Source organism: Haemorhous mexicanus, chromosome 3 (assembly GCF_027477595.1).
Source record: "Haemorhous mexicanus isolate bHaeMex1 chromosome 3, bHaeMex1.pri, whole genome shotgun sequence".
In the NCBI taxonomy this organism is placed as follows: domain Eukaryota; kingdom Metazoa; phylum Chordata; class Aves; order Passeriformes; family Fringillidae; genus Haemorhous; species Haemorhous mexicanus.
The window spans coordinates 38,378,074-38,391,415 of record NC_082343.1 but is presented as its reverse complement, the minus strand read 5'-3'; the positions used below and the strand labels follow the sequence as shown (position 1 = coordinate 38,391,415).

The 13,342-nt window shown below is 46.1% G+C and overlaps 1 protein-coding gene across 1 annotated transcript in view; it reads right to left on the bottom strand.

The window, feature by feature from the left end:
* The window catches only part of MDGA1 (MAM domain containing glycosylphosphatidylinositol anchor 1), a 147,988-nt gene that overhangs the window by 68,654 nt on the left and 65,992 nt on the right, over window positions 1-13,342 (bottom strand). The window contains exon 8 of the mRNA XM_059841385.1: window positions 13,045-13,338. Coding sequence (XP_059697368.1) covers window positions 13,045-13,338 — 294 coding nt within the window. The remainder of the gene's footprint in view (window positions 1-13,044; window positions 13,339-13,342) is intronic.

Here is a 13,342-nt window from a genome sequence, read left to right as displayed (position 1 = left end):
CTGGGTGCACACTTTGGCACATCTGTGGCATGTGGCTTGGGCTGTGCTTCCTCCCCTCCCACACAAAGGCAGTGATAACTGACAATCACCATCCCTAAGTGCCTGTGTCAATGCAAGAACCAACATTTCTAGATACAAAACACGTAGCAGTAAATGACAAACTAAAGAAGTACCTCTTACAGGACAATTTGGCTTGCCTGATGGAATAGTCTTTTGGGAACTTCATTCAATTTGTCCTGGATATTCACAGAACCATAGAATATTTGGGGTGGTAGGGACCTTTAAAGGTCATAATGTAAAGGTTTTTAAAAGAAAACTGTTGAGGAAATATTGTGTCACTCTTGCAAGAAAAGCAACGATGGGTCCAAGAGGAGCCTGAGTTAATGTAACCTATTAACATCAGCTTTCAGCTTAATTCTGTGGTCCAAAGATGTCCAAATCCTTGGATGATTAAGCCAAAGCTCACTAAACATATTGTGAGATGGGCATCACATCTGCACTGGTGAGATCATTTTTGAAAGCCTGTTTAATACATGTGGCCATGCTGACAGAATGATGTTGAGAAAAAAGTGAGAAGAGGGCTATAAAAATAAATATAGGGCTGGAAAACACGCCTTGTGGTGAATAGCTAAAGAGACTCTTTCTGGATTGCATACTGAAAAGGCTAAGAGATTACTTGTTCTGGTGTCTGAGACTACACGAGCAAGAGACTGCTGATAACAAATAGCTCGTTATGTGAGAAGACAAAGGCATAAAAAGAGCTTGTAGCTGGAAACTGAAATGAGACAGGCTTAGATTAAGTGATGACAACAGAACCATGAGAGTAAAAAAACACTGGGACAACTTACTGAGCAACACACTGAATTCTCTGTCACTTCAGGGTGTGAGGAGATGCTGCACTGAAAATGTACAAATAATCCAAGTTTAGCTGTGCAAAGGTAAACTCTCCTTGCTCCTCAGCTCCATCAGTGATAGGGACTATGCTTGGCATATAAATAAGTCTCCTGTCCAGCACAAAATGGTTAGAAAGAGATTCAAAGAGCTCTTGTTTTCTCATAGTGATTGGGAAGCTGGAGTCATGGCACTTTGGATAAGCAGATTGGAGCACGTAAGCCTCCCTAAAGGGTTTAAAAAAAAAAAAAAAAAAAAAAAAACCCAAACAAACAAAAAAAAATCCCACCACAAAACCCAACTCTTTCCTCCTTTCTTTAGAATAATTTAATTTGCATTTTTTCATTTATACGTGTAAGTTGGCTCCTAGAAAGTGAATCAGTATGAAAACTTACCCACTTCCATGCATAAGCTTGGACTTTTGCAGAGCCTCATTACTAGCAGCCAAAGTGAAAAACAAAGATTTCCAAATCACAAAACTCTATTTTGAGTTGCTCTGTTTTCCTCTGATCGAGCCAACTGCTGCCATTTTCTTATCCCTTCAGATCTACTACAGTCTCTCCAGCAACCCACCTTAGACGGAGTGCTGCTCACTTTCCCTCAAGCCCCATTTCTCCATTTTACAGCATTCCAGAATGTTGGCTGAAGGGCCTGTATTATGCATAAACAATGAACTGCTCAGAAAATCCCAGCAGACTCAGTGCTATTAAGCTCATCTGTATTCCATTCAGTTATTAGATACTGTATTCTAGCTTGTGATTAGGACAGTGGAGTTTCTCCTTGCAATCAGCACTTTGTAAGGAAAATCCCTGTTCAGTGCAAATGCTACTGTCACTCATTGTTCTCTTGACCTCAAGCACAGCCAGTGTTGGGAACCTCTATTAGTTTTGGCACTCCCAACAATTTCTCCTGTAAATCTTGGTCGAATTTGCCCCAGACTTGTAGCATATTTGTATGAGATTTGCAGCACTGGTTTCATCACCTGTGGGAGCAGGTCACAACAGATCAAGAATCTTATTTTTCCTTCCACCTCCTTCCAATCTGGGCTACCTGTAGAACTTGAGATCTCAGTCTCAACCCCAAATTGCCATTTTGGTCTAGCAGTAGGTTTAGGGTTCAGAGAACCGTGAAGACTACAGCTGCAGCCATATTAGGACTGGGAAAGGCATGCCAAGTAGAGCACAACACTGCACCAACATTGATCTCTCCACATCTTTCTTAATCTGTGTCACCCATGGTACTGGGGACCTCAGGCTCTGTCCAAAGCTGCAATTAGTGGTAGGGTTCAGAGAAAAAAAAAAAAAAGCCTACAGTTCTAGGGATACTGGGGCTGGAAAGCCTGCACTTCGAGGAATCCAAAAATCCCAGTCACAAGTGCTGTTCCCCAGGGCTCAGTGTTGAGGACAGCTCTGTTTAATATTTACTGATGATCTGGTTGAGAGGACTGGTGGCACCCTCAGTCAGTTTGCAGACACACCAATTTGGGTTGAGAACCAATCTGCTGGGGCATAGGAAAGCCCTGCAGAGGGGTCTGGACAGCCTGGATCAATGGGCTGAGACCGACTGTAGGAGGGTCAACAATGTGAAGTTCCAGGTCCTGCCCTTGGGTCACAACAACCCCTTGCAGCACTGCAGGCTGGGGCAGAGTGGCTGGAAAGCTGCCCAGCTTAGAAAAGGACCTGGGAGTGCTGGTTTACAGCAACTGAACATGAGCCAGTGTCTGCCCAGGGGGCCAAGGAGGCTGGTGACATCCTGGCCTGGATCAGCAGTGGTGTGGCCAGCGGGACCAGGACAGGGAATGTCCCCCTGTACTTGGCACTGGTGAGGCCCCACCTCGAATCCAGTGCTCAGATCTGGGCCCCTCACTACAGGAAAGACATTGAGTGTGTCCAAAAAGGGCAACAGAGCTGGTGAAGGGTCCAGGACATAAATCCCACAAGGACTGACTGAGGGAGCTGTGGTTGTCCAATCCAAAGAAAAGAAGGCTCAGGGGAGATCCTATTGCTCTACAATTATCTGAAAGGAGGCTGTGGCAAGATGAGGGCCAGTCTCTTCTCCAGGCGTGAAGTGATAGGACAAGATGAAACAGCCTCAAGTTGTGTCAGGGGAGGTTTGGGTTGCGTATTAGGAAAATTTTTTTCACCTAAAGAGTGGTCAAGATTGGAATAGGCTACCCAAAGAAGTGGTGGATTCACCATCCCTGAAAGTGGTCCCAAAATAAGTGGATGTGGCACTTTGTGATATGGTTTAGGGGCCATAGTGGTATTAGCCCAGAGGTGATCCTGAAGGTCTTTTCCAATCTTATGATTTTAAATGAGCAGTCTCAGAAGTCAGCTTCCTCCCAGTCAACAGTAACAAAAATTTCCATGGTTTCCTGTGACCACATGTGACCCTAGAAACAAGGACGCCAAAATTAAACAAAATGCAAGGTAGGCATTCAAATAGGAAATGGAGGCATGTCTGTCAATTCCTGGGACCAATGATGGATTTGAAGGTTCATTACTGGGATCATGAAAGAAAACCAACTGTTCTACCTCGAGTAATGGAGGCCAATTTTATTTGAATCAGAAGTTAATAGCTGACATAGGGAAGGAGTGTGGGCACACTTGTGCTTATTTGTGTTTGCAATAGCGATGCAAAGGAGAATGGAAATCAGGAACTGGATGAAGTGAAATAGGGTGAAAGGGGTGAATGTTGGAAATATGATTTCTGCTCATTGAGAAAACACTATTTCCTGGCTTCAAAGAAAAAACAGTTTCTTGCTCAGAAACTGACCCAAGTGGAAAAGCCCAAAACTAGTCACTGAGCAGTCCCCCAGAAAGCTCCCAAAATTTCTATGACCTTGCTAAAAACAGAGCCCTCAGCCTCCCTGTAAAGTCTCCAAACACAGAACTGGAAACAGAGAGACTCACTGGGATGTAGAGAAGCCTGAGCACCTCTGAAATTTAATTCTCATTTAAACAGTTTCCCTACAGGGGTGAATGTAATTAGTGCTGTTTCAGAGCTCGGGGTCAGGATGGTCACAGCTAATTCAAAACACATCCAGGATGCTCAGTTTTTTACTGGGGCTTCTGTTCGTATCAGGAATGTCTCAGGGGCTTCCCTGCATAAATCCTCTCCTCAAAAGTGGCACCACTATTCTGTGCCTTGCTTCCACATGCCTGCTACAATACTCCTGGGCTAGAGGAAACAGCTCTGTTCTAATGCCAGAATCCAGAGAGCAGGTGAAGAGTAGCACGGGATTCTGCTCCTGCATGGTCACAGGTGCTACATGACATGGTTTACAGCCCAAAAATCCTGATAGGAAAGCAAAGGCACAGGCACAATGCCATAGCACCACATAGCGCTCTCTGGAAAAGAGGCTGGGGGAAAAGGATCTCTGCTTCCCTGGCACAGGTCTTGGGTCAGGTCTGATGGCCTATGCTGCTATGCAGGTGTGGACAGCTGTTTTCACTTCTCTGTGCCTCAGGCCTTTGTGCAGAGGCTCACAGTTAACATGAGAAAATGAATCACAATTTTTGTTTGCTTGGTGATTTCCTGGTTTTCCTAGTGAGTTTTGGTCCATGGCATCTGTCTCTCTTCACCAGCAAGAAGCAGAATTTGATAGGGACAAGCCATTCCCTCTTTTCCTGTCCTGTGACCCCAGGCTCAAAACATGAGAGCTGACAGCAGGTTTCTAATTTGCTCCATCTTCCACTTCCCTTGCCCCATGACTGCTGAAGCCTCATTTCAGCTGGCACAGAGTTAATTTTCTTCGTAGTAGCTGGTATGGTGCTCTGTTCTTGATTTAGGTACAGTGATGAGAATAATTTTGATAATGCACTGATGTCCTAGTTGTTGGTAAGCAGTGCTTTAACTCATGGACTTTTCACTGTCTCATGCTCTGCCACTGAGCAGGTGCACCAAGAGCTGGGAGGGAGCACGGCCAGGACAGGTGACCTGAACAAACCAAAGGAATGTTCCATACCATAGAATGTCATGCCCAGTATATAAACTGGGGGGGAGATGGCTGAGAGGCACCAGTTGTTGCTTGGGGATGGGCCGGGCACTGGTCAGTGAGCTGTAAGTAATTGTACTGTGTTTCACTTATTTTTCTTGAGCTTTACTCTGCTTTTTCCTCATCTCTCTCCCCTTTACATTACTATCATTACTACTAATATAATCCTTTATTTCAATCTCTAAATCATTCCTACCTCAATCCACAAGTTCTACCTTTTTTTTTCTGGATTTTTCTCCCATCCGTAAGAGATTCCCCACGAACTCAGATACCAGTCCTATTCATCACCCTCAGCAGAGAATATCCCATAACCCCACATTCCAGGATCCACAAAGCTTTCTCTGCCTTGGGCAAGTTCCCATGTCTCTTGGACCTGAACTGGTGCTGCACAGGCCCAAAGAGAAAGCAACAGCTGGAGTGCCAGACTCACTATCTCTGACTTACTGACTGAAGATAAGCACATGGCAAAAGTACTCACACAGGAGTGTGTTACACTCCTATGCAAGCAGAGGCAGAGCAAGGACAACCTCTCCCTCCAGCTAGGCTGTCTTGATGCAATCTGGGAATCACCAGGTCTACTGCACTTTGGAGAACTTTGATATAGGTGGTTTTACCCATGGTCTAAGCCTGGACAACAACACGACTCAAAAAGAAGCAGTTTCCTCAGAATGGCAAGATGGGAAGCACTGGGAAAGTGTCTTACAGTCCTCTGGCAGCAGAATGCTCCTGTGACTTAAAGAGAATCACACGTGTGGGTGAGACCCAAACATGCACAGCCTTGCAGGATGCTCAGCACAAAGAATTTGAGAGGATTTTGGAGTTGTTTCTCATCCCAACAAGTTGATAGATACCTAGGTCCTACAGGGAAAGTAGCTGCCATGTCAGGAAAACCTTAGAAGGAATGTCTGCATCAGAACAGCATGAGATTTGGTATTCAGCCCTGAAAAGGCCACAGGTGAGCAAATATTTACAGAGAGATGACCAAGATTGTCTGCCATCCACTGTGTCTATACAGCTCTTGTCTCTCCCTTCCTGACAAAACTGTACAGCTTGAAAGCGTCTCTCTCAATAAAATTAAGTTGCTCTTCCTGCAGAGTCTGGCCAAAACCCAGGATAATGGTGGATTATGGAAGGTGTATTTGTTTCTCCCAACAATATCTGAGAAATGGATTAACCGATTTAAACCAGTTCTCTTCTGAACAAACAAATTCATCTCTCCAGGCGACGAGCTCTCACACAAGCTTTTACTCAGCCTATTATTGCAACCACAGAGGTGCTGAGAGATGAGCAATGAGCTGCACAGAAGCTGAATGGCTGCGCAGGTGGGCTGCAATCTCACGTAGCAGAGCCAGGTTCCAGCTTTAAGGCAGGCTCCCACCTTCCTGACGCGCGTATCTGGGGATTTTCCTCTCTCCTTTCATGGTCTTTTACGCAGGGCACAGCGAGGAGGCTTCCCTGTACTTTGCATCTGACGTGTGGTGCCACAGACTGGACATGCCAGCTTTGCAAAATCTGCTCCACTGCCTCCGAAATCGCCCCGCCATCTGGGCCTTCTGCTTTATGTCTTAAGTCTCTCCCATCTCCCAGCCACCACAGGGTGCAGACATGCCCTGTCAGACCAATTTCAATCAAAGAGGTAAATCAGGAAAGCTCTCAGGGCACAAGGGAGGCTTCCCAAGAAATCCGAGTGAGTGGCAGCACATGGGAACCTTCCCCAGAAGGCAGCAAGCAGAGAAGAGACCACAGCTCTTGCAGGGCAAGACCCAACTGTTAAACACCGACGACAAAAATTCAGACCAGCCAAAATTCATACAACTGCTCTACTGTGAAATATGGGTTGTTTGGGGTTTTTTTTTAAAGCTGAATATAACAAATGCTACAAAAAAACCCCCAGCCCTGGGAGTCCTGGGGCTTTGCTGTATGAACATAAAGGCATTCCAAAGAACAAGGCTTTAGCTAAGCATCCTTAGCCTGCCAGACTTAAAGCCATGAGGCTGGCAGGAGGGCAGGACCAAGGAGTCCTACACAGTAACTTTTGGTACAACCCCATGTGAGGACCCAGTCCTAAACTAATGTAAGCACTCTCACAGACTCCATCTATCAGGCCTCAGGACCAATACATGGTAATTGTTTTGACAAATCTGAGGCCAGCTGTAAGTGTCTGTGATTATTACTTTGCTCTGAACTGTGGCCATTTGGGTTTACAGTCATGACAGAGTAAAACTTCAGCCTGTCCTGAGACTGACAACTCTAATTAGTTGTTAGCAGCCTGGGCACTGGGAAGCAGAGTGAGCAATCCTAATGCCATATCATCCAGGACAGGGCTGCGTGCACAAACATGAGCTCTAAGGAGCTTAATCCCAAACATGATACTGCAAGAAAAAAGTGTGTTGACCATCAGGAATGAAATCCTCTGCTCTTAAAAAGGGGAGCAGAGGGGTGCAGGGTATTGAGGGAAATGCAGAAATTAGATGTATACTTTCAGTTCAGTCACATAAACCTCTTATTTGGGGATAAGCGGGGAGGATTTCCATCAAAGTGAAACCTAACTACCAGGTCAGGCTTTGCTCAGACTGGTGGTTCAATATCATGCCCATATCTATGAATTATTTTATTTCTACCAATTAAAGTCTCTAAGTTTGCAAAAACTGAACTTGTAGAAGGCACAGTTTTCCTTTGGCTTTGAATATAGACACACTTGCCCTAGAGCCTTAAACCTTTGATGGTGTAAAATGAACCAGAACACATCAGAGTTCTAGATGGCAGGAGAGCCCGAGGTTTCCCTCTCTTGCCAGCAACACAGGTACCATGGAGAACAGCAATAATGAAACATGAATGAAAGAGAAGGAAAGCTCCACTCCAAGAGCAGAAAAACCATCTTCTGCCCCCAAGTTAGCTCCTGAACTGTGCTCCTCAGCTTGGAGGAGGATATCAGGATGAATTGCACCAATGAAAACAACAAAGAAAAACAAAACCATCACTATAAATAAATACACTCAGAAATTAAACCAACCAGTCTAAAATTCTTAGCAGATGGCTCCATAGTGCAGCTCACATGGCCAAGCAGCAAGACAGATAAGCCAGCTCAGCCACAGACAGAGGGGTCAGCTCTGGCCCCTGACAGCCTCATTTCTCTTAGACTCCCTTCATAGCAGGGAGAGCTGCAGGGAGCTCTTAGCAGCCAAAAGCTCCGTCTTAGCCACTCTGCAAAAACATCTCCATGCCCAAAACACGTCTCAAGAGCACTTTTAAGAGAGCAGTTAATATCCAAGCTTATATTTCAGGAGGGGGCAGGGCACCAGCAAGAAGCACTGACATTGAGCTATGGCTTCAACAGCTGATCGAAACAGTTTAATGCATTTCCATTTCCAGTTGCATGGAGCCAGCAATGTTTCTTACTTATTTACAGTATCACCCCCTCCCCTGCTCCCCCCTCTTGTGTTTGCTACATAGATAACATGGGGAATTGATGCTGACTCTCGCCTGCCTGATGTACAGCACTGCCGATGGGTTCAGCAGGATTTTAAAGAGGAATGAGTCAACAGTGTGTGACCAGGAATAACATTTGCCAGTGTGTGAGCTTGAACAGGAAAACATATCTGTGCCCACCTGAACATTAGTTAAAGTGACAATGGCAACAGATGCCCCAGCAGGACGTGTTCTGGCAGTCTTCCAGGTCAGGGCAGAGCCAGACCTGCTAGCCACCAGCCCTATAGCAATGCCCGTGTCTAGGACTGTAAATGGCTCCTGAAGTCCTGATAACCATCCCACCAAAGGGAATGCCAGCCTGCTTTCCTGATTACACCTAACATTCACTATGCTTTGAAGATAAAGCACAATAACCCACCTGCTGCCTAATGTGGCAGAACTTTATCTAAGGGCAGTAAGCGTAATCCTTTGGAGATCAGTCACAGATGATTGTGAGCTATTACTTTAGATCAGAAGAGGTAAATTCACAGGCCATGGTCTTGCAGAGAAGGAGATACTCAGGTGAATTCCTTTTCCTTTTCTAATCTTTCTTCCTGTGAAGATTTCACCTGCTGTGTGATCCCAACACGGGAAACAGGGACAACTTTCAGACTTGACTACTGAAAACAAAGTCAGCCCCATAGAGCTATCACTCTTTCCTCCTACTCTTCTTTCATTGGGCACTCAGAGATACCAAAACCTCTGCAAAAGATAAAAATGGCAGCAGCAAAAATCTGCTCATCTCATCTTCAGAACTTGGTGAAGTAATTAATAACTCAACAGAGGACACAGGTGCTCCTCTACCAGGCTGTGATGGTTATCTAAAGAGGGAGAAGCCATTCAGATGGTCAAGCATGGGCCTGAGACAGCAAGTAGTGAGTGCTGTGAAGGAAGATAAACCCATCTGCAGGAAAATATGGGAGCAGACGTATTGAGGACCAGGTGGGATGAGGAGTGCAGGGCTGAGCTGCACCTGGACGGAGCTGAGCAGTGGTTTATGAGATGTTGTCCAGGACTGGCAAAGCATCAGAGCTGACATAATATTATTCAAGCAGGAAAATGTAGTAAGATTGCAATTTTCACCATACTGTTTTATGAGGCTCTAACAGAGCAAAAGTCATATTCACCATGGTAAGGCAATCATCTCAAGGGCTGCCTCTAGCAACAGCCAGAGCTTAAAGTCACTACTAACCTTTGTAATTCCTGCAGATACTGCTCTGAGCAGTCTTTTAGGTTACATGTCTAATACATGCCTTTCAGGTTTTTGTTACATACTTGCTAAATTAACATCTAAGTAGCATCCTTTATGTTGATCCACACATGCATGCTTTCTTTCCTCTTCTCATACGCAGTAGCTCAAATGACACTACTGAGTTCCAAAACCCAGACTGCTGCACATTTTCAAGCCCAGAGTGTGTTTCACAGCCTTAGACAGGGTGGCCCAGCCCAGATTTTAAACACACCTCTGCAGAGGATTCATTTTTCTGATGGGATTTTCTACAAGTACCTGGTCCTGAAAAAAACCCTTGATAACAGCATCAGTGATAGCATTGATATTATTAACAGCACTCCGCCACTCCATTAATATTTTTATTTCAAGACTTCAAAGTGCTATGTTTATTATGCTCCACAAATCTTTGATTAGATGGATCAGTTTTATTCCTGTTTTGAAAGTACAGGAAAAAATGACAAGACATTGCCAATCCAAGTGTAGATTCCCAGGAGTTCAGACAAGCCCAGTCTCTCACTACAACCATTATACAACATTTCCTCATCTTAAACACAGAGATATAAGGCTGCACAGACTTTCATAAACTTATTAATCTTTCAAAGCTCTACATTACAAACCTAGAAGTCCAGGGAACCGATCATCCATCCTGTCAGAGAGCTGATGATAGACAATTTCAGCTCATAAGCTACAAGAAAAGCAATTTCTTCTGCTTTCTAAATACAAAAAGAAAAGCAACTTTTTCTGCTTTCTAAATAAAAAAAAAACCTAAAAAGTCCAAACACCTTTTTTTTTTTTTTTTTTGACAGCTGACTTGTTCTTTTTGTCTTCTTATTCTCTTTTCACTATTGCAGTGCAGTTGGAAAAGCCTATTTCCTGACTGGTTTGTTACAACACAGCACCGTATGCATGAGGATGAAAGGAGAAAACCAAGGGAGAAGGGAAACACAGAAACCGGTTCTGACATCTAATCAGATCTGCTGTATTGATTTTGCAACTTTAGCTCCGGAGCAAATCAGAGAAACAGCGCGATTACCATGCGGCGTGCGCGGCTCCCCGGAGCGCTCCCGGGGCCGCACAAACGGGCGGGCTGCATGCGCGCACACGCGCGGCCCCGCGGGTGCGCGCCCCTCCGCAGGGATGCGCCGCCTGCGCCAGGCGAGAGGAGCGCTCATCACCGAGGCTGCAGGAGCCACACGATCCCCATCTCCAACAAGATGAGAATTCCAGAGCGATCCGCCGAACTAATGAGCTGCCCACGCTGGAAAGCTGGGTTTCAATTAACCACAGCAGCCTCTCCCGCACCCACATCCAGCAGCATGGACAAGGAGGACAGGGATAAACAGGGACTGTGTTGTTTCTGGGTCTGTTTTCTGCATGAAGGGAAAGGGAGGAGGCTGTAAAAGGGACGAGGGCAATTCTTGCCCTACTTTCTTGGTTTGCAGTTTCTTTTTCATACTAATAGAAGGAGCAATCGACAGCACTGAAACCAAAGCTGCCTGCTGAGGCACAGAAGAGGCAGTGCCACCATGAAGTCCTTCCAGATTTTCCAGCCAGGAGTAGACAGCTCAGGTGTACAAACACTCAGTATCCACCCAGCTTCCACTAAGGGTGCACAGAACTGATTGACAATGGAAGGGGGCTGTTTGGGTGGGCTGGCATGTGGACTATATGACCATTACTTGGGCAAATTCACAATAAAGCGTTGCTTGGCCATGGGATGAGCTATAGGAAAAGCACGTTCAGCTACCCTTTATACAGAAGTTCATCACACCTTTGCTTTCTTGAGGGTCACATCATAGTCTCTGCCCCAGATAGCTTCTGGCTCACACCTACCATCTTTCTTGTGTGGGGAATCATGCCCTATCCCTTCAGCCCAAGATTCAGCCCAGGTCTGTGATCCCCCTCCAGACCACCTAGCATGAGTGAATTCATCCCAAGCTCAGCACTGCTGCTCCCTCTGCAGGGGCAGTGAGGGTCAAGCGAGGTCCACACAGCTTTCAAACAGCAACACCACACCAGGGACACCAGCCAGTCCGATGGTTCTTTGCTCCCAAGTGAAATTTTGCTGTATCTGTCATTGTCTCTTGATGTGATCAAAAGTCACCTTCCCTGCCATGTCCTTCCAAGTCCCGTATGACTGAACCAGGCTGCTTTCCTCAACAGCTCAAACCAAGACTCACATTTTCACCCTTCTTAAGGGAAGCTTCTCCACACATACTTACCTGCCTGGAAATCTTCACACATTTCCTTATCTCATCCTGTAATCTAAGCCCACCATGCTCCTGAATAGATAAAGATAATTTTAAAAAGGGGCTCTTCAAATACTCAAAGTGCCTGCAGGATTTCACACACCTCTGTTATTGCTGTGCTCCCAGCAGCTCACATCTGGGAGCAGTTTGTCTGGTTGGTTTCAGCCAGGTTGTCTGCTCTGGTCTCACTTCTCTTATTCCTGGGGAGCGAGCCTGGGAGAAGTGTGGCAGCATGTCTAATGAGTGCTGCTGTGCTGTGTCTGGAGGCTTGTCACTCACAGCTCACAGGCAGCATGCCCGGGTGTAAATTAACCTGTTCCCTGCCCGCCCCACACCTGCCAGATCTGCGCTGCTCAGAGTACTCTGCCAGTGCTCAACAATCACACTGCACTAATGGGACAAGATCTGCAGGGAGAGCCAAGGCGTTTTATCTGGCTGCCTTCCCCCAGCCTGATTTCAAGTCTTGTAAGAGAGAGAGCACAGACTGCTGCATGTCAAAACACACCTCAACAGCTGCGGGAGCTGAGCAGGCACTCACTTCTCTGGAGGGAGAAACCACTGCAGGGAAAAGATGGAGTTGTCACCCAACGCAGCATGCCACCCTTTATGCTCACCTCTGTCTACAGATACTGCCTTCAAGGGGGGCTGGGAGAACCACCCATAGCCAAAATCACCCCACACACCTGTTAAGTATCAGCTTCCTGTTACTCACAGCCTGGCTGTATGAAAACCATTTGGGAGTACACATTCCCTGTTGCCTACCACTGCTTTTCAGGCAAAATGAGTCAGGCATATCCAGGGGTAACTAAGTTGAAGAAAGCGTTGTGGTGTGGAAACGATCTAAATAACATTCATTTTCCACCTTTTGAGTTCTTGACTTTACAAACTTACTAACATATCCTGAAGGTATTTTACACACATGTAAAGCACATAAACACACCTGGTAAAGCTGCACTCATCCCCTGACACAGAAATAGAAACCATTGTACACAAACAGGCACAACACCTCTCTCTTCCACTTGCAACATGCTTGCCATATGGTACCCTGCCCTTAGCCTGACCAATTAAATATAAACTGTTCAAAGGTCCCCAGACAAAAGAGATGTGTCTGCTCAGCCCAGTAAGAAAGGTCAACCCTGTCTAGCCCCCAGGCTTTTGTGTACACAGGCATTCAGGCAGGCACTCCAGCGCTGCATGGCTGTACTCACACTGCACGTTGAGCTGCACCAGGGCTTCCCGGGGTCTGATGTTAAATCCATTGTACCTGGCTGTCTGACACTTATAGGTCCCGCTCATTTCTCGGCTCACACTCTCCAGGTGCAGCTTCCCATCGTATGTCTCCATTGTCATTGTCCCTGAAGGCATGGGGGCTTCCTTGTCTACCCGGGACCAGATGATGGGTGGCTTCGGCTTTCCTCGAACCTCGCACTGCAGCTCTGCCCTGGAGCCTTCCCGCACAGTGATGGCAGACTGACCCTTAGGCACACTTATTGTTGGTGGCACTAA